Below are 19,771 nucleotides of genomic sequence, written 5' to 3'. Positions count from 1 at the left end.
TCCTTTGGACTTGATTTTGACCAACTTCAAACAGTCTGATTTCGTTCAAACTTTGTAGATATATCGAGGACCGATGACATTGTCTATAACGCAGGAATAATGCTAATTTTAAATTCTTTGTAAATAAAATTAACAGCTAGAAATTCGTTTTTTTGAACAATTTATTTATTTAGTGATAAGAGGAAATGAGACTGATGTATACCAATTTATCTTTCAAATTTCGATAGACGGGCACCCATCCATTTACTGATTTGGCTCAACTTTCCTTACCCACCGCTTTCGACTGATATGTAGTGTTGCTGTTAGGCCACACATTTTCAATATTTTGAATTAGGTAAAGGGAGTGGGTCCTTGGACGGGCATTTGAGATTGGCAATGATTACGTGATTGTTAAATATGTTGAAATACTATGCGTACTTAATATCATAGTTTTGTACATTTGGCACTTCCAGTACGATTGATAACACCTTACGTTTGATATCTGATTTATTGGGGTGTAGACTATTGAGTAGAACACCGTAATTTTCGCCGGCACATCTAGTATTATAATGAATTGCTCCATCTTTCGTTCAGACTCAGAAATCACCTTTTTATTTACCTCCTACCTACACCTCCAGTAAATAAATGAACAACATCCTAGCCTATTTTACAGGGTTTGTATCTATCGCAAGCAACTCCGCTCCATCGGCTACAATATTGGATGTCCAGGATTTTATTGCGCCAATACAGTTAACCGATTTATTCTTGCGGCTCTGTTTGGCGTTACGTAATTGCTTTAATGCAAGCGATGTGCTTGCTGTGGTTTAGCTTTAGACTTAAAAAGAGCATTGGCCGTGTTTTACCTTTTTATATTTATGCCTCTCCAAGCCGATGGCTGTACGGACTTTGTTATAAATTCTGTAGAGCATTAATTACGGAAGTAGAACGCTACGGATAGGTATCCGATTTATTGTGGTTGGTATATCTGATGTATTTTGAATTATGTATAACCGCTGTATTCGAACCACGTTCTCGTTTACTTTAATTAGCAAAATATTGCACATTCTGCATACTTTAGTACCCTAGACCGGCCCGTTGGTCTAGTGATTACTGCTATTCCCGTGTCAAGCAATGATGAATAGTTAGTATAAAATCTGAATATCTGAGTTATTGTTACTATAGCATGTGATAATAATCTTTTAACGCCACCAACCCGCATTAAAGTAGCGAGGTGGTCCCATGCTCTGAAATTTTACTATGAGATAGAGCCTGTGCTCAACAATAGAACGTTCAAGGCTAAAGATGAACATACCCAGACAAAACATGTTTAATCTGAGGACTACCTTAGGGTTGCCTAAGTCATGAATTGAAATCCAATGCTTATGGATTTGTTAACTGTATACAAACTCGATTATACTACTCATACAAAATTAAAATATTACCTCTTAGGCGTTGTTACATTTTATTTGTCGTCGAACCTAAAGAAATAAAGAGTCTACCAACACCTTGGTCTCATATTATTTTGGTTACTTACATAATGTAAATAGACTTGGCATGCTTGCATTTACAAAGCCTTGTCCTCTATAAACCTCTTTATGGTTTGGTGTACCCATTTCTTTCAGTTCCAATCAAAGCACAGTTTTAATCGCATTGAATTTAAATTCCGTGCCACATATTCGTGAATAAATAAAATTAGCATATTTGTTCGTTTGACATTTACAAATTACTTTAATTGAAGCGATATTTTTGTGTGCTTGGATTTCGATTGTAGTTTATTGCATTCATTGCAGTTTGCAGCTAACTTTTGCTGGTAGTATGCACCTACTACATTATTTTAACGTCTGCTTTGTACGGGAATCATTGACAAGAGGGATTGTGTTCAATTATCTTATTTGTTTCAGTCCCAGCGACTCGACGCGAAGTTCAGTTAAACTTGCATCAAGTTTTACATATACAAATCCATAGATTAGTTTGGGGAAAAGATTATCCCACTAAATTAGATTAAAGCCATTGTAATCTGCTCACAATACTATTCGCAAAGTTTTTCAAAGTTGGTTGGAAAAGAGTATCTACAGTACTTATGTACTGCGTGCAACTTCACCTCGCCTCGAGTGTATAAATAGATGCCTCTCGAAACAAACGTTCCGTCGGTTTTTTCATCGGTGAGAGACTGAGTTGTCCCTGAGATAAAGTATTTAACTACTTCTACTACTAGCAACTAACTTATTCAAACTTCTAAAACAGTTAATAGAATTATAAATATATTCAAACTTCTAAAACAGTTAATAACATTTTTAAACTACGTGCTCTGTATTAACCGGTACCGGTTAAAGTCGAAGAGCTCCATGATTAAAACTGCAATAATTATTTAATTTTTAAATAATAATGATCTAACTTAAATTTTTCTATGATTTCGTCTCTAATACCGGCAAAACTATGTACCTACCACAGACAATCACAATATAACAATATCTGTGGTTAACTAACATTAGGTAAGTTAATATGTATTTAACGGTATAGGTAGGTAGGCAGGTAAGATATACAGTTAAATACTTCGTTTAAGAAATAGGTATATGGGAAAATCTTACCAATAACTAAAATAAAAAAATGAAAAACTACCGCTACTTATTATAACGTTTCCGAAGTAGGAGTAAAAATCGACTGTAATGGAGTCCTTTGTTGGCGTGGCGTGAAAACTGAAATTGCAAAATTGCATTTTGAATCTCGCATGGCCGCCATGTTTGCTCGCGGCAAAGTTAACGTGACATGACGTTTGATTTTGCTGCCTTTGCGGTAACTGTCAAAAATATCGAGAGCAGGGAAACGCTTTTATTCGTTTTTAAATGTATCTGCAAAAATGACCATCGATATATTTCATCTTCTACAGAGCAGCAGGATAAGGTAAAATCGTGCCTCCCATGAAGAAATTGGTTTACATTTTAACTACGGATGAACAAAGACGAAGGAGGAGTTTAACTCTATCAGTCTATAAGTACGAAAAATTAATACAAATTTGGCTATGACCAATTTCATTTATTCACTTTGTAAAATAAACCTGATTTTCTGTAGTCAAAACTAAATCACATCACTCTTTTTATATAACCTGACACGTTTAATATAATACCATGCAAATTTTCCGGAAAGCCTTCTAAACAAACGGCCAAATGACGTAAGTACGAGAAAATCAGCCGAAATGTCAACTTTGAACTCGAAACTTTTGCCGTAGCGAGAACTGCAGTGCTATTCTAAATTTGGACGTAAACTGTGGTTTCTGTTCTCGTAACTTTGCTAACAACATTTTAGAGATATTTTATGAGCTTTCATAGTATTGTTGTAGTAGTAGTACGGGTGCATACAAATCAGCCTGGACAATGAATCAGTAGTAGCACAAACCTGTACCTAATAATACCACTGGACTGTATTTGTTGTTGTCTGTTGTTGCAGAGTACAAGCAACTAACATTAATTACAAGTTCTTTATTATAAATTACTACTACTAGTGGGACTTATTTATGTAACTAGGGAGATATTTTTTGAAGGTTGTCTATTCGCAATCGCAGAGCAAGGCCTCACAGCCCTCGTGAAACCATCTCGCATGATTTGTCATTATGCGACCCATTTTTGTAACGACTGTATGAGAATAGGATTTCCATCCGTTTTCTATACAACGGATTTTTAATAGATACATGTTTTTTTGGTTACATTAATAGCAACACAATCTTTACAACAACTTTTACGAACCACTTAAATTAATGATAGTTCTAACTTTCTAAACACATGTAGATTCATGTGAATTTGACTTCAAATGGTGTATACTTAAATCGACGGCTTTCATATTTAATCACATCACGCCATTTCAAAAACTGAAATATAACTGAAATTACATTTTGCAATTTCCTATGAAATCTCGTCAATTTTTGTCAGCGCATGATTACGCTAATGCTATATCTGGAATAATCACGACACACACCGATGTAAATATATTTTTAAATTCAAAAGACATAATAATTAACATTCTTATAACATAATAATAACATTCTTACATAGTAGAATGATTTATCTTCGATTCGTATAAATTTATTATTATACTCGTCATCGTTCATATCAATGCTACTGTTCCGAATTTCCCTACAAAGCTGATTTACATCAGACTTACGTGTCTTGTCGTGGCGTGTGGGTAGGTTGTCTGGCGTGACATCAGCGCGCAACAAGTATTGCCCGGTTTCACCCCTATATAAAATTTGCTGTATCTCACAAAACAATTCGCGATTTTTATTAATCCGCCATATGTCCGCCTTAAAAATTCATGCTATCTCTTCAAAAGTTTTATATATAGCTTTTCCGGGATAAAAATATGTCTCAGCAATTTAAAAACTTTCACATTCATAATATTAGTTTGAATATGGGTCTGATTGACTAGTGATTTATGTGTGTAATGAAGAAGGTGACTTTTTGTTATTTTGTTAAAACTAAGTTTCAGACCTGTCCTACATCCGAAAATCTGAAATTAATTTTAGCAAAATATCAACAAGAAGCCTTTATCAGTAACCCCAACAGCCTAAGCGTCACGACGCTACACGTAAGTCTAATGTGAATCCGGCTTAAAAGCGTTAACCGTCATAAATGGTACAGTAGCACACAATAACGTTAACGACATTACCGTTTTCTTTGGAGCCATTCATATTAACTACTTATGTTTTCACACTTATTTTCTTTCGTGACTGAAATCCGAATGGTCGTTACCGTTAAAATATTATGGACGGATACGAGTAGTAACACCAACTGTACCAGGTATTTTTAATAGAGTACAAAATTGCTGTTTGTACCTATGGTAGTGAATTGGCAGCACTGTCGCATTGACAGAAATGGAGAGATGTCATGTTACAGACGTTGTAGTTTTATAATTAAAGGAAGTTCTTATTTGAAAATTGTGCGAAAAGTCGCAATTAAAGTTCAGTAACCACGCGAGATTTTTCATCACAGGGATTAACATGTGTGTTGAAAGTTAGACCTATACTTTGCATGCTTGTAGTTGTTACACTAGGTATTTCTATTTAATTTTTACCCGACTGCCGCAAAAGGAAGGTTATGTAGTTACTTAAAAGTTGAAAGTAATACCTTTTATTTATCTCAATTTAGGTAAGTACAAGACTTGTTTCCTTCGTATGGATCCCTAACTGTAGCGGTTACCGATCATTTCGTCGTTCGTCCGGATGGGTGCATTTTTCCATACAAATTGGCATCCGCTATTCACCAAAATAAAAGTGCTGGCGCAGGCACGTCCAATGTAAATCGGTGATGGAATTTTGTAGTAGAAAAATAGTACGCACCGAAAAAGTGCAATGCATAAGTCCTACAAAAAGTAGGTCAAAAACAAGTCGGAAATATTACGGCAAAATTTATTTAGGGTCCGATTAATTATCGGACCTACGAAAAGTCTAACGTGGGTGGGCACACTTACAATAACTCGACCCACGGAGTAACGACTCTACCGCCCTCATTCAAACTTTCTTTTATTTTTCATCTAAATTAAATAGCCTTTCATTTCTGTAAGTAATACGAAGATCGAAGTAATCTCTCAAATGGCAAATTTTTAATAAAATTTTTATATACATATTTAAAGATATTGGTGGGTACAGTTCTGGCCCCCTAAATACTTTAAATATTATAGTATCTACATGTGCACACATAGTCGGACAACTTTCTAAACTAGGTATTAGATTACTTAGTTTCTGCATACGCTGAATGATTCGGCCCTTGGGAGTTGAACGTAACATGCGAAGTTTACACTGGAAAGTAGCGAAATTATATTAAAATATTTCATGGTTTTATCACTTGGTTTACTAGTATTGAAATTTTATGAACCAAATACAGCGCTTTATCGATATCTGATATACCTAGGAACCTATCGATATTCAAATTCAAATTCAAATTCAAAAATTCAAATTGTTTCGTTTCTGTTATCAATTCTGTGTGTGATATTTAAAATGCATAGTGACTCAAATTCAATTTCAGAACCTTCCTAGCACCTTGTCAACTGTATAACCAACCATAATAATTAATTGTCACATTGCTATGACACACAATAAATTGATGTCATAAATGAATTGTTTTAGTTTAACAAGTTTAATGCCCATTTTCACCAAACCTGAAAATCGCCTTAATATATATATATAGATTAAAAAAAGTTTTACGAAAAAAATATATAAAATCAGTTTTTTTAATAACCTTCAATCCAAACCAAAAATGTAAAATATGATAATACAAACACAAAATAACCATAGTTGAAAGAAAAATAGACAAGTTAGGTTATATGAGTTGCCTATAGAATATCGATTGGTGAAAGGTTAATTGAAAATTCGTTAGTGAAGACTGCCATAAGGCATTGTAAATTTAGGAATACCTTAGGCATTACCTATGCTATAGATTTACCAAATCATAAAATGGAGCCTCTTATATCGTCTGTCACTGCTTAATTTTATAATAGGTTTTTAAAAACAGACACAATTGAATAAAATTATTATGCGACCCGACGGAGCGTATATCAAACACTTGAATTTCAATTCAGGCTATAATCAAAGGCCGGATGTGTATTTACATAACGAACATAATCCCAATTTCAAGTTTCACAAAGTTGGTCACATAAACGAACCCATGCACGATGTTGGCTTGTGTGTACGTGTTAATAATTAATTTGTTTTTACACACACCAGCGGATTTAGGGTTGCCATTTTAATCATACAAGATATCCAAAGGATACCATGGCAGAATAAAAAGGAAGTAATAAAGCGTGTAACGGTGATAGCCCAGTGGGTAGGACCTGGACTTCACTTTCGGAGGTCCGATTTCGAATCAGCACGCACCTCTAACTTTTCTAATAATTTATGTGCGTTTCAAGCAATTAAAATATAACTTGGTTCAACGGTGAAGGAAAGCATCGTAAGGAAACATGCATGCCTAAGAGTTCTTCATAATGTTCTCAAAGGCTTGTGGAGTCCACCAATCCGCACTGGGCCAGCGTGGTTGCCTTAACCGCTTCTCATTGTGGGATAAGGCCCTTGCCTTGTAGTGGGCCAGTAATGGGTTGATATGATGATGATGATAAAAAAAGGAAAGTTTTCGCTGAATTGAAAATAATTTAATAAGCTACCTACATTTTCTACCAACATTTTTCACTTTGATTGACGGGTATTCTTGTGAGGACCAATATTAGCAATAGTCCGTTTTGCAGGAAACAATGCCCATGAAATAAATATAAAATCACTGTTTACTTATTATAGATATATATTTATATTATATAAATATTTATTATATTATTTTTATGTATTTTGTATATATAGTATATTCAAATGTTATTGTATTAGTATGTAGAATTTTGTTATTATTTAGATATATTAAATATACTTAGTAGTTATGAAGTATATTGCAGGTAGCTTTATTTGACCTATACCACAATTAAATCATCTTACTCACATCCTGGGGTAGCTGGAAGAGATCTCTTATAGAGATAAGCTTTCCTTTGTACACTTCATGTATCTTATGTTCACAATCACAATTTATAATAAAATTATAAACCCGACATTATGTATGTGTTGGTGGCGGTCCCCGCTAACAGCAAATAAAGTTTAATGAAGATAGCATTGATCATTGTACCTATGCCAGGAAATCGTCTATTTTATCGGGGCTCAACTGTTTTATAACTTCAGTCAATTCGTAATAACCTGGCAACCCTAAGTAAAACCTTGCAGAGTTTGAAAGCCGTTGAAAATTTAAAGCAGCCGTATACACTGCCTAAAGGTGTTTTCAGCGGTTTTACCGTATTTAGACTGTTTGTTCCTCCCCCGAGGACAAAATGTTACAGTTAAAGAAAGCTTTCTACAATATTACTTGTGTTTAACTTCCAAATGTTACTTCGAGTACCAAGTAGCTATATTGTTTCGCAAACATTGCAATTTATGAACTCAAACAGTAGATTGTACAACAAGTGCATAAAACAAGTAATTTTTTTTCAATTTTATTCGAGACATATGTGAGCTGAGCCCGATCCGAAGAGAAAGTTTAACGATAAAATTCACTCTAGCTTCTGACTTCGATTGTGACGAAATGAAACAATAATATTGATGCCAATTTCATATATAAATCTCTAAACCAAATTAGTATGCCTAACAATATTGGTATACTTTTCCAGAAGAGAAGTTCCAACCGCGCCCTGGTCTAAGAAGAAGCCCACAACAAACTTAGCCGGGTGTTCTTTTTGTTATCACCATCTCACATTGTCATTAGAAAATATTTAAGAAGCAACCTGGTTAGAGCAATTGTTTACACCCAAGCTTTTTTATCGTTTACGTAATCCTTTATACTATAATAGGACTTTTCTATAAGCTTTCGCTTAATACAAACTTTGAACTTCTTTAGTGACATCCCCAAGATATCAACCGGTAATTTATTGTAAAATTGTATACAATTTCCTTTAAATGAATTGCTTATTTTGTGTAGTCTAGTGTACTGCACTGCAAGTTTATTTTTGCTTCTAACGTTCAAATTATTGCAGTCACATTTTCTTTTAAATTTTGATATATTTTTGTGAACATACATTAAATTTTCAAATATGTATTGGCTATAGAGTGTCATTATTTTAACATCTTTAAATTTATCTTTCAATGACTCTCTCGGACCCATTTTATAGATCGCACGAACAGCCTTCTTCTGCAGCACGAAAATAGTGCCAATATCAGCAGCATTACCCCATAGTAAAATTCCATATGACATAATGCTGTGAAAGTAACTAAAATAGACTAGCCTAGCAGTTTCTATGTCTGTCAGGTGGCGTATCTTCTTTACTGCATAGGCAGCAGAACTAAGCCTGTTCGATAAATTATTTACATGAGGGCCCCATTGAAGTTTAGCATCTAACGTTATTCCTAGAAATACTGTTGTATCCACCGGATTCAATTCCTCATTATTAAGTAGTATAGTGGTTTTTACATGTTTAACATTTGGTAATGTGAATTTTATGCACTTAGTTTTATTTTCATTTAAAACCAAATTATTAGCTTCAAACCATTTATTTCATACACACCCACTAGCGCAGTGCAGTGATTGTTAGTCAGTTTAAAATTTAAAATACCGTATAGACTGCGCTGCCTGAAGGCATTTTCAGCGGTTTTATTACAACGTAGCTTTTTAGATTGTTTTACTTGGTTCCTACCGACGACGAATTGTTTCAGTTCGAGAGAACTTTCTGGAACTTTGCTATGTAAGTATTACTTAATCTTATTGCAGTTTCAGTGTTGCCAGTCGAACGACGACGAACTTTTTGTAAAGAAAAAGAATAAGCTACCTATTATCGGGTAAAACTCTTTTCTAAGGCCTTCATAGTACCCACTAAGTTTGTGAATATGATGTCTGTTGCATGTGTGAGTTTATACTCACTTAAACCTTGAGATAAGCAAAGGCATAGGCATTACATAGGCGAGATTTCCTTACTTCTTTGGTACCACAATATGCATTTTTACGTACCTACATTCTTCCTTATTTAAGTATCTGGATTTTGGAGTAGTTTTGTCGGATAATACTGCCAGGCTAATTTCGGAGTCGGTATTATGTGTGAATGAATCAGAAATGAGGAGATAGAATTAACCAGAGTTTCTGTCTACGGACTTATTTATACCTTTAAAATGAAACTTTTTGGTACAAATACTTGTTTTACTAAGAACAAATATGTTAGTAACCGTTTTAAGTACGTAATACCTATTAGCTTAGCGACAGATTTGTCAGTTTGACACGCGTACTTGTCCGGTCCATGTTCACCCCCATGCTTTGGAGATTTCGTAAAGCCATCGGTGGTACTCATCATATCAACCCATTATCATTTACCGGCTCAGTACGGGGCACGTGTCTCCTCCCACATTTAGAATGGTTAAAGCCGTTACGCTGGCCCAGTGCGGATTGGTGGACTTCACAAGTCGGTTTCCTCACGATGTTTTCCTTTATCACTGTCGGATTCGAACTCAGCTCCCCCCCGAAAATGAAGCCGAAGTCGCCACAACTGGGCTATCACTGCTTCTCCTTACCACTGGGCTATCACCGGTGCTACACACACGTGATATTAGCTATTAGCTAGATAATAATCGTTAAAGCCCACCAACCTGCATAAGAGCAACGTGACGTGCCCAGCGAAGTATCCTCTACAGACAACCCCGTGCTGGTCCATAACAAACAAGACGACGTACGGAACGTTAAAAATTTACCAACTAGTTGGTATCCTAACTATCCTAATCCTAACTAATATTATAAATGCGGAAATGTGTTTGTATGTTTGTTTATACTGTCTTACGCACTAACTAAGCCAATCAACTTTACTTTTGGCGTTAGGTTAGATGAAAGGACGGAGAGTAACATAGGTTACTTTTAAACCTGCAATAAAATCGGTTCCCACAGTATTTGCATAAAATCATAAACGCGGACGTATAACGCTAGTGTGTTAATATGCGGTAGCCTACAGCAACAATATCGACAAAAATAGTTTCAACAGAGGGTTCACTATCCATTATTAACTAGTCAGCGGCCGTTACCGATGGTGCGAATAATCCAATTTGAAAGTTGAGTTCGCCGCGCCGCGTCCACGTCATAATTAACCACGGTCGGGGACAAACGCCGTGAATAAATAACAATGCATGCCGCGGTGCTTGAAAACTTCATTATCAGACTGAAAATGTTGACGCGAAAACCTTGACTTGAACGATTATATAACCCAACTTGGGCTGTATTTAATAAAACCACTTTTTGCTTTAGGTACGTTCCAATGTTCAACCTGCAGATAATATAATATATAATAATATATTAATTATCTTCGAGTAAGTACCTAACTTAGGGCTGAAAAAACCACGTTTTGCTTTAAGTTCTAATGTTCAACTTGCGGATTATATGAGTTACCTAACTTAGGGCTGATTTCAAATCACGAAGAAGTATTCTTTACGTTGAAATGTCCGACCTGATGATTTTATGAGTGACCTAACTTAGAGCTGATTTTTATAAAACCACGTTAAGCTTTGAGCTCAAAATATTCAACCTGCAGATTATATGAGTTACCTACCTACCTAGCTTAGGCTTGAATTAAAACAACGTTTTGCTTTACGTTCAAATTACGTTGTCTTGCTTTCTCGCGTTATCAGGGTTAAGCAACAAACAGATATAATCGCAAAATCGGAAAACGGCTAAGTTTACCTCGGTAAGAATAGCCTAACATCGCTTTGTTGGTAAAGGAAGTCAAAGCGCAACTGAGAAAAACTGGGACAAACTGAGACAAAATAGGTACTAAATAATAACATGAAATAAAAAAGAAAAGCCTAAAACTTTAACTAAAAATTTTTACGAGAAAAACCTTGACTTAAACGGTTGTGTTTACAGTCTCTTTGACCTTCTTTATTTTTTTACAAGTTAACTGCAATCTCACTGTTGACTGTAAGTGATGATGCTGTCTCACTTTTAAGGGGTATCAGTTATATAAATCCACATCCCTAAGCGGTTTTAACGCGACATTAGCTTGGCGGCTTTGCCAGTAGGGTAACTAGCCTAGCACGGCCTAAGTTCCACCAGATGAAAAACATTGTCGTATCTGCCTGCTAGTGTATTTTGAGGATTTGATGGTAAAGAGAGACAAGCCACAACTTCATATAAGATAATTGTACTAAATACTGAGTAGCAAAAAACTTTTTACGGTGATAGGTCTAAAATAAGTAATACGTAAGAATAGAGCTGTCAAATTATTTATTTACAAAAATTAAGTTACTGTCGATGTAATTTGGAAGAAAAATGTTTTACGAGCCGCTCAATGAATTAAGAACAGAAACCTCATTCAGCCATTATTGTGTCCAAAAACAATGTTGCTAGCTCACATTTTTTTCCCATTTTCCTCATATTATGGTAACCGTTTAGAACATTAGAGGTAAAATAATTTACTGTCAACTGCTAAATAGAATGAAGTGACTAACCGCCTGTTCGAGAAACACTACTAAAGTGGAGTGGTTTTTTTTTGCTTCAATATTAGTCGTGTACACGGTTTCTGTATGTTAATTCTGTGGAGCTGCTATACAACGATGAAAAATAATTATTGAGGCTTATATACCAATTACCAATTAATTAAAAAACGTATTCAAAAAAAATGGGTTTGAATAAGATGAATAAGATTTTCACTACGTTAAAGCTTATAAATAAAATTACAAATTATTTTTGTTCGCTATATAAAACGAAAAAAAGAAAACAAATTTAATAAAACTACAATGATTTTTTACCAACACTTGTTTTATTATAAATAACAATAAAAACATTATTTTTACAATTAATCCAACGGAATTAATTAACATTAAAACATAATTATTACATAATATTATAATTTTAAAAAACAAATTTTTGAAGACATCACATAACACTGATCGTTTAATTTTAAAGTAAAATAATACTGCATGAATTAATAAATCCGCCCACATCTTGCAATATGCGTTTTTGTGTGATGGGTCAAACCAGTAAAATTAACTATTTTTTTACATAAAAGGTAATATACAATAAAAGTGTTTTTTTTAACAATTTTGATATAAGGGCGAAATGTACCCTCTAAATCAAGAGTGAAAAGGTATCTTCTAAAAAAAAAAATGTTTGATTTTTAGTTAAACGCTAATCGATACGTCGAAAAGAATAAATAAACATAGAAATCTATGAATTAACGTATACTCTATATAAAGTTATATTTAGTTACACAAGTAGTAACACAGTATGGCAATTTAGAAAACAGACTAGCTCTACAGAGCAAGATAATAATTTTTTTTACAGTAATTGGTAATTGAGGCGTGGAGGCTTACTATCATAGGTTTAACAATATATTAAAACACATTTAACAAATCGTGGTAACTACACGATTGTTGAATTCCTTAACGACAAGGCGGCTAGGAAGCAGGCCACTCCGCTCTCATCTCTCACAAAACAGAAAAATTGTAAAGATTGTTAAACTATAAAACGATGTTGGAAAAGAGCAATCTGCTGAGTTTCTTGCCGGCTCTTCTCAGTGGAATCTGCCTTGCGAACCGATGGTAGAGTCACTACAAACAGACTGACTTGACGTTTCAAAAGTTCGTAGAAATAAGGCATACTTGAAATAAATGAATTTTGAATTTGAATTTGAATTTAAAGCAGAATTATTTTAAAATATCAGGTTTACATGATCTATCTTTATTTCACTAATTTAAGGATTATTATTCCGAAACATGAAAGTGAACAATTTAAATACATTCACAGCGACGAAAAAAAGTCATAACCTTATTAAAGATTTTATAATTCATTAGCATGATAATATTATAATTAGCATTTTTTTTATATTTGAATAGGTCAATATGAAATAATACTTTCAAAACTATTCAACTTTTTATTTTATTTTTATCACAAGACGGTTTATTTTCTGGAAAAATTTAACGTATTTTAAAAGTAGATTAGTGATTTCTTGAACTTGGCAATGAACGACTGCTATTTCTATAAACAAAATGCAAACAACCTTCCTAAATAATTCATGGCGGTTCTACGAAAACAGCAAAATCTTTCGTATCACACAATTCAACACGATTTATACATTTTATCAACCAACCCTTAGTAACGTGCCGCACATATTCCGGTATTTTTTTCTTTAATTTTATCATCTTCTTAAACTCTATAACATCTTGGTTATGTACAACATAATCAACATCCATTGATTTCATTGATTTGACTACAACGCCTCCGTAAGCTATCCAGTGTCTCTCGAAATTATTTCTTAATTTTTCAGGTATGCTTATGAAATCTGGATAAAAACCTAGTCTTTTATCTTTGAATGCATCAGGCAAAGGATATTTCGGTTCTTCAAGGTTTTCATCGTCAGAAGAACCATCAGAATCACGCAGAGTTTCTGATGAATTACTTTCATCGATTTTCTTTATTTTACTTTTTACTTTTTCTGATGAACTGCTTGCATTTAAGTCTTTTATTTTCCGTTCTGCTAAATCTATTTCTTTTTTAGGAGATTTCATGTCTTCAACGCTTTCTTGTTTAAGAGGTTTTTCGTCTTTAACAATAAACTTATCTAAAAGTCCAATTTTATTGGGACTGGTAGCCATTTTGTTCTTCAGTTTATTTTGTTTAGGACTCTGCTTAGTTTTCTTTTCTGGCGGTTCATAGTTATCATCTGCGGTTGCTGCCAATTTGTTTAGAAGTGTGACGTCAGTTTTTTCTTTAGACGTTTTATAGAGATGTTTTAGTTCATCCAAGTTGGTAGCACTTTCCCAGTTTTTGTCATCCCGTATTCGTGTTACTCTTGGAAATCGTACAGATATGCCTTCTGCCGTGTGTATGTTAGCTTTTGTTAATTCAGTACCTGCAACACATTAAAACTCTGTCTTTACTTTACTCTGTTCTTACATTCAAATCGTAATCATCTCCGAAGCGAATTTAACGTATCGCTAAACTAAAAACTTGACCGTTTTTTTGCTATTTTCGATGTCAAATGACTACAAATGTGTATAATGCTTGTTTCCGAGTGATTTTTAATTGAATGCTGATTGTCGCAGTTAGGTGTGATGGCTAATTTCTAGTCCTAAATATTTAAAAACAAAACATTATTACACATACCAGTTATTTCCCACACAGGTTGTTTTTTGGGATCCTTAGCGACAAAATCCGGCACCATTCCTTTACTGCAATCCAACCAAGGCGGTATTTTTGTATAATCCTGCGATATTTTGACCATGAGTGGGCCCAACTCTTTCTGCAGCCTTTCCAATGTGCTGTCATCATGTCCTGTGTGGACTTTGGTTACTGTAACCCAATAATTCCGGTGAGTGTCCAGACAGCCCATTAGGAATACTGACATCATACCTCCTTTTTTACCAGTACCTGGAACATAGAGTATATAAATGTATTTTAACATCTAGTGGTGCACAACAACAACAAATATTTATTTTTAGGTACATATTCAATAATGTTTCATTCTTTCAACAATCAATCTCATTTGTGCCTTCTCTTTCTACAAGCCATACTACACATATTAGGTACGTACTCATTCGCCATTTTAATTTTTTCCAAAATAGCAACCACTCACGAAACCGTTAATCGATAGCTTGCAGTAATACAAATAATATTATATAAAATCAAACATTTTGTTAAGTGTCAGGTTTCTGAAATATAAGCTAGTGGCTAGGTGGCTGGTCATCACATATTGCCTCTAAAGTATTATTTTTAGTTTGACTGTAAAATTAATGTTTATATTAATACGTTTCTAAGCTTTTGCTTCTTAAAATTACAAAGTAGAAAATTATTGAAATTATGTAATTATGTATAGAAAGTTTTTGAAAAATATATATATTGTTACTTCCATGCATAACAGAAACTTGTATAAAATTAAATAGCATATATATACATACTATTTTGAATAAACAATATTTACCACTTCTTCTATAAGTAAAACAGTTTGTTTTACTTTGATAACGAATACATGTTGTGACTCTGAATTATGATTTTGATTGTTCTTTTAAATCAAAATGTATGGCACTCTCACACTATGTATTATAACAAATTATATACAAGCTTCTTATCAACATGCCATAGACACGTTGCTTGTTATATAATATTGCTGAATTGATCCTTTCAAGTCAGCAAGCAGGGCACATTTATTTTATTCATTATTGGCTACTTGCAACAAACAGAACGTAATATAACTAAATATATGACTGCACATATATAATTTTATATTTATCTTCCTTAGTTCTCAGCAAAAGATTCTTCATCGCCATATCGTCGTCTCCTCCCACAATGAGAAGGGGTTAGGGCGGTAGTCCACCATGCTGGCCTGGGGCATATTGCAGTCCACCAATACGCACTGGGCCAGCCATGTCTTTGAGTATGAAGATATACATAAACAGTATGTAGAACTCTCAGGAGTTTCAGGCATGCAAATTTCCACACGATGTTTTCCTTTACCATTGAAGCAAGTGATATTTTAGTTACTTAAAACGCACATAACTTAGAAATATTAGAGGTGAGTGCTGGAATTCGAACTCGAACCGAAAGTGAAGTCGAGCTCCTAACCACTGCGCTATCACCGCTTCAGCAAAAGATTACACTTCGATAATGAATTTTCAGATAAAATAGCAAAATAAGGATACATACCAAACCACGCTCCTAAAACCACAAGATCAGCAGTATCAGCCATGGCACCGTCAAATAGATAATCTTTTTTCACTTTCAACCAATGCCTCTTGCCTGGCTCGTAGGTTGATTCCAGATCTTTTAACACAAGCCCTTCTAAACCATGCTGTAACACCTATAATTTATAAAAGAACAATGTAACGACTATAAAGTAAATCCTATAATTGATTTCCTTTCGAATTTTTTATCAACATATTTTTTTAATAACATAGTACAACTAGTTCACTTGCAAAGAAATATTGACATCACTTTTTTACCATGTGGATTGGTGACCATTCTTACCTATGAGAATTATAAGTAATCAGCTAACCTTGAATTTTAAACCCTGAGAGAAAAGTATCTATACTAAAGTTGCAAAGTGGATATAAACAGTCGACTTACAAGAAATGGTCATAAATTAGTGACATCTGCATATCGTCTGCGAAAGGTGCAGAAGTCATTTGTGGGATTGAGTATACGCTTTTATAATATGATTCCTAAGGTAATTTTGGACCTACCAATCCATAAGTTTAAAGAATGTGTTAAAACACATTTATTACAGCGAGGTTATTATACAATTGATGAGTTTCTTAATGACAAGGTTGCTTGGAAGCATCCGGCTCCGCTTTCATCTCTCACAAGATAGAAAAATGAATGTTAAAATATAAAATGTAAATTTTTGATGTTGGAAAAGAGCAACTGCTGAGTTTCTTGCCTGCTTCTTCTCGGTAGAATCTGCCTTCCGAACCGGTGGTAGAGTCACTACACACGGACAGACTTGACGTTTCAAAAGTGCTTGTATTAGGCCTACTTGAAATAAATGAATTTTTGAATTTTTGAATTTTGAATTTGAATATTATTTAAAAAATAACCTACACTTATGGTACTACTAAACGTACCATGCACTCATTCATGCTCGGTGCTCGGTAACCAAATTGTCCTGCAAGGCTAAGCCATGGTTGGACAAAATAACCCCTATTTGTTGGGTAGCCATATTTTTATTTTATACCACTACTAGTTAGTTCTTGACAGCCACCTCAACTCTCTCAAATTGTTGCAGACATTTTTTTTGTGGTATGTCAGTTATACGTAATTCATACTCCTAATCAATTCCAATGCAGCTTCTTACCAGAACACTAAATTGATGGGCAGCAAATCTGTCAGTAAAGTGGTAACTAGCCGTGCCTGAAGCCTTATCTGGTGGAAACCAGATAAGACTAGACAAATTTGTAAATTATAAATTTTCTCAATTCCTCATGCCCAGGCTCAAACACAGGACTCGTAAGACCTAATGGCTTGAGTGGTTAAAAAAAACATTAACATAAATGTGTATCTTTTGATAAAATGTTTTGTGCCCAATGACAATGGTATAAATAGTGTAGAAGTCAAACATACAAACATGAAATTAATTTAATTACCTCTGCAATCATATTAGCTAAGTCACTTGGTTTGTAAATAAGCTGTTGCTCCGAAAACATAACACGATTTTTAACTTCAATCATATTATCATACAGTATTTGACGCCTCTTCCTTATAGGGATATCTATCAATATCTCCCCATTATAATACAAGCAATCAAAAATATACAAACAAACTTGGGCATCCTTAAACTCTGAATGCTTATGTTTTCCCAATGTACCAAAAGGTAAAGGTTTCCCTGTATTAACATCTACCATTAATACTTCAGCATCTAATATCAAATCATTACCTTTAGGAAATGCTTTAGGTAAGTAGTCTTTAAAATGGTTAACTTTGTGTGCCATAACAGGTTTTAATGCTCGTGAGAAATATTTAAACTCATTATCCTTTTTATGCACTTGTACTCTTTCTCCATCATATTTAATTTCGGAAAACATTCCATTAGGGCACTTTTTCATAGCCATTTCCACAGATTTGCATGCCTCAGCTAACATGGGTAATACTGGGGTCATAAGGCTCAGTTTTGCTTGCACATTATTTTGTATAGCATCCTTGTGCTTAACTGCACTGCTTTGAGGCAATACTCGACTTAACATCATGTCAAGGTCTCGAGAAGTTTGAAAGACACTATATGCATCAGGATGCACACCTTCTAGAATATGTTTAGGGCCAGCATTAATTCGCAAGTCCCCTTTTATTAACCTTATTAACATTTTTAAGTCATCTAATGTACATATTTTAACAATCTTTTTAAAGTGATATATTTGCTCTTCCTCTTTTGTTAACTTTGACAAATCCACTAAGAAATCTTCAACTTCATGTATAGTTAAAGTACTTTCAGATGAAGGTTTGTAAGTTTGGGATTTGGTAAAAAAATGCTGGATTGTATCAGCAACGTCACCTTGTTCTAAATGAGTTAACATGTCATCATGGTCGATACTAAAAATTCTTGAAAAAAGTTTTACCAACTGCTTACTTTTAAGATTGTACACTCTCTTGGAAACTTGAGGAAGAAGTAATTTACACCAAAGAGCAAGATCGCCTTTAAATGTTTTACCATCTGACCCTTTTGTAAAGAAATTGTTCACCACTGCAGTCTTGTCAGTATATGCATCAACCTTAGATATTTTTTTGCATAGAGAGAAAAATTTACTGAAATTATTATCATCAGTAATGATTTCAGCCTTTATATCATTTTTATCAATACAAGTTTTCTTATCACTAGTACCAGGAATGTTTGCAATGTTTTTTTCGGGCCGCACATTTTTTAACACCTTTGCAGTATATTTTCCATTGTTTTTCTGCTCATAAACCTTTTCCATTTCATTGATTTTCTTCAATATGAATTCCTGATCATCTTTATTTATATTATCCCAGTTGCCGATATCGTCGATTGATTCTATGCGTTTGGTTGTGGGACGTTGTTTTATAAGGGCATTCATAAGGCAATCTATGTGGTGCCACGATTTCATTTGCTGGTTTTCACCGTAAGGGCTGTACACTAGTTTCGCTAAACGCAATTCTCCACTAGGGCAGTTACCTTTACAACCTTTGCAAGACGCCCGGCCACCTTTGGCCCGGTCGACGAAAAATTGAGCACCGTCAGACATCACTGGTACAATTTATTTACACATGTGTTATAATAATACGCCAAAACGGATTGGAGAAATTACCTGAAAGCAATACGCAATAATAAAAATTAAACACTGAACACTTGTTGAAACATGTTGGTAAACAAAGTTTTAGGTTACCATCATATTATTACGCAATAAAAATAAAGTTCTTGTACCTGAACATGTCACGAATTGATAAGTAAGGACTTTTCAATTTTTTGTAAAACAAATTGTAAACATTCAAAATTTAAGAATTGAAAATAAATAACCTTGGAAGTTGGGACATTGAGTAGAGTACTGACTGACACTGACAAGTAACAATTTCAATTTTGAATATGAACTTTTGAATATGTCAAATAGTGATGCATCATACGTAAATACGAGAAATTGGCCATAGACAAAATATAGATGTATTAAAATAGTTAAGTTATTAATACCTTCTCTGTAGATTTAAATTACGTCGTGTGTTAGAAATAGAGATCGATCTAACATAATATTGCAGTAAAATACTAACGCATACTACAAACAAGTCGCGTACCTAACAGCGACATCGACTTT

At 34.1% G+C, this 19,771-nt stretch overlaps 2 protein-coding genes across 3 annotated transcripts in view; one reads left to right on the top strand and one right to left on the bottom strand.

Moving 5' to 3' along the window:
• The window catches only part of LOC120626678 (suppressor of lurcher protein 1-like), a 377,806-nt gene that overhangs the window by 353,264 nt on the left and 4,771 nt on the right, over window positions 1-19,771 (top strand). The gene's annotated exons all lie outside the window — the stretch shown is intronic.
• LOC120626676 (DNA ligase 3) lies at window positions 13,395-19,508 on the bottom strand. 2 transcript variants are annotated; one of them, XM_039894292.1, is made up of 5 exons: window positions 19,483-19,508; window positions 17,600-19,273; window positions 16,164-16,317; window positions 14,628-14,891; window positions 13,395-14,373 (listed from the first exon to the last, which is right to left on the bottom strand). In XM_039894292.1, exons 2-5 carry the CDS (start codon window positions 19,208-19,210, stop codon window positions 13,535-13,537), a joined length of 2,868 nt encoding a protein of 955 aa, XP_039750226.1. In that variant the 5' UTR covers window positions 19,211-19,273; window positions 19,483-19,508; the 3' UTR covers window positions 13,395-13,534. The 2 variants fall into 2 exon arrangements, with proteins under 2 accessions (XP_039750226.1, XP_039750225.1); XM_039894291.1 differs by having other exon boundaries at window positions 19,390-19,507.

The sequence above is a fragment of the Pararge aegeria genome, chromosome 10 (assembly GCF_905163445.1).
Source record: "Pararge aegeria chromosome 10, ilParAegt1.1, whole genome shotgun sequence".
NCBI classification, from domain to species: Eukaryota; Metazoa; Arthropoda; class Insecta; order Lepidoptera; family Nymphalidae; genus Pararge; species Pararge aegeria.
Note: the sequence above shows the minus strand (reverse complement) of the source record. Positions and strands in the feature narration are given on the sequence as shown.

Excerpts from the sequence above, each read along its gene's own strand:
- LOC120626676 (XM_039894292.1), bottom strand. The coding sequence starts at position 19,210 with ATGTCTGACGGTGCTCAATTTTTCGTCGACCGGGCCAAAGGTGGCCGG. Across the intron at positions 16,318-17,599 it reads TAGCTAATATGATTGCAGAG|GTGTTACAGCATGGTTTAGA; the intron begins GTAATTAAATTA and ends TATAAATTATAG. Across the intron at positions 14,374-14,627 it reads ACCTGTGTGGGAAATAACTG|GTACTGAATTAACAAAAGCT; the intron begins GTATGTGTAATA and ends AATGTGTTGCAG.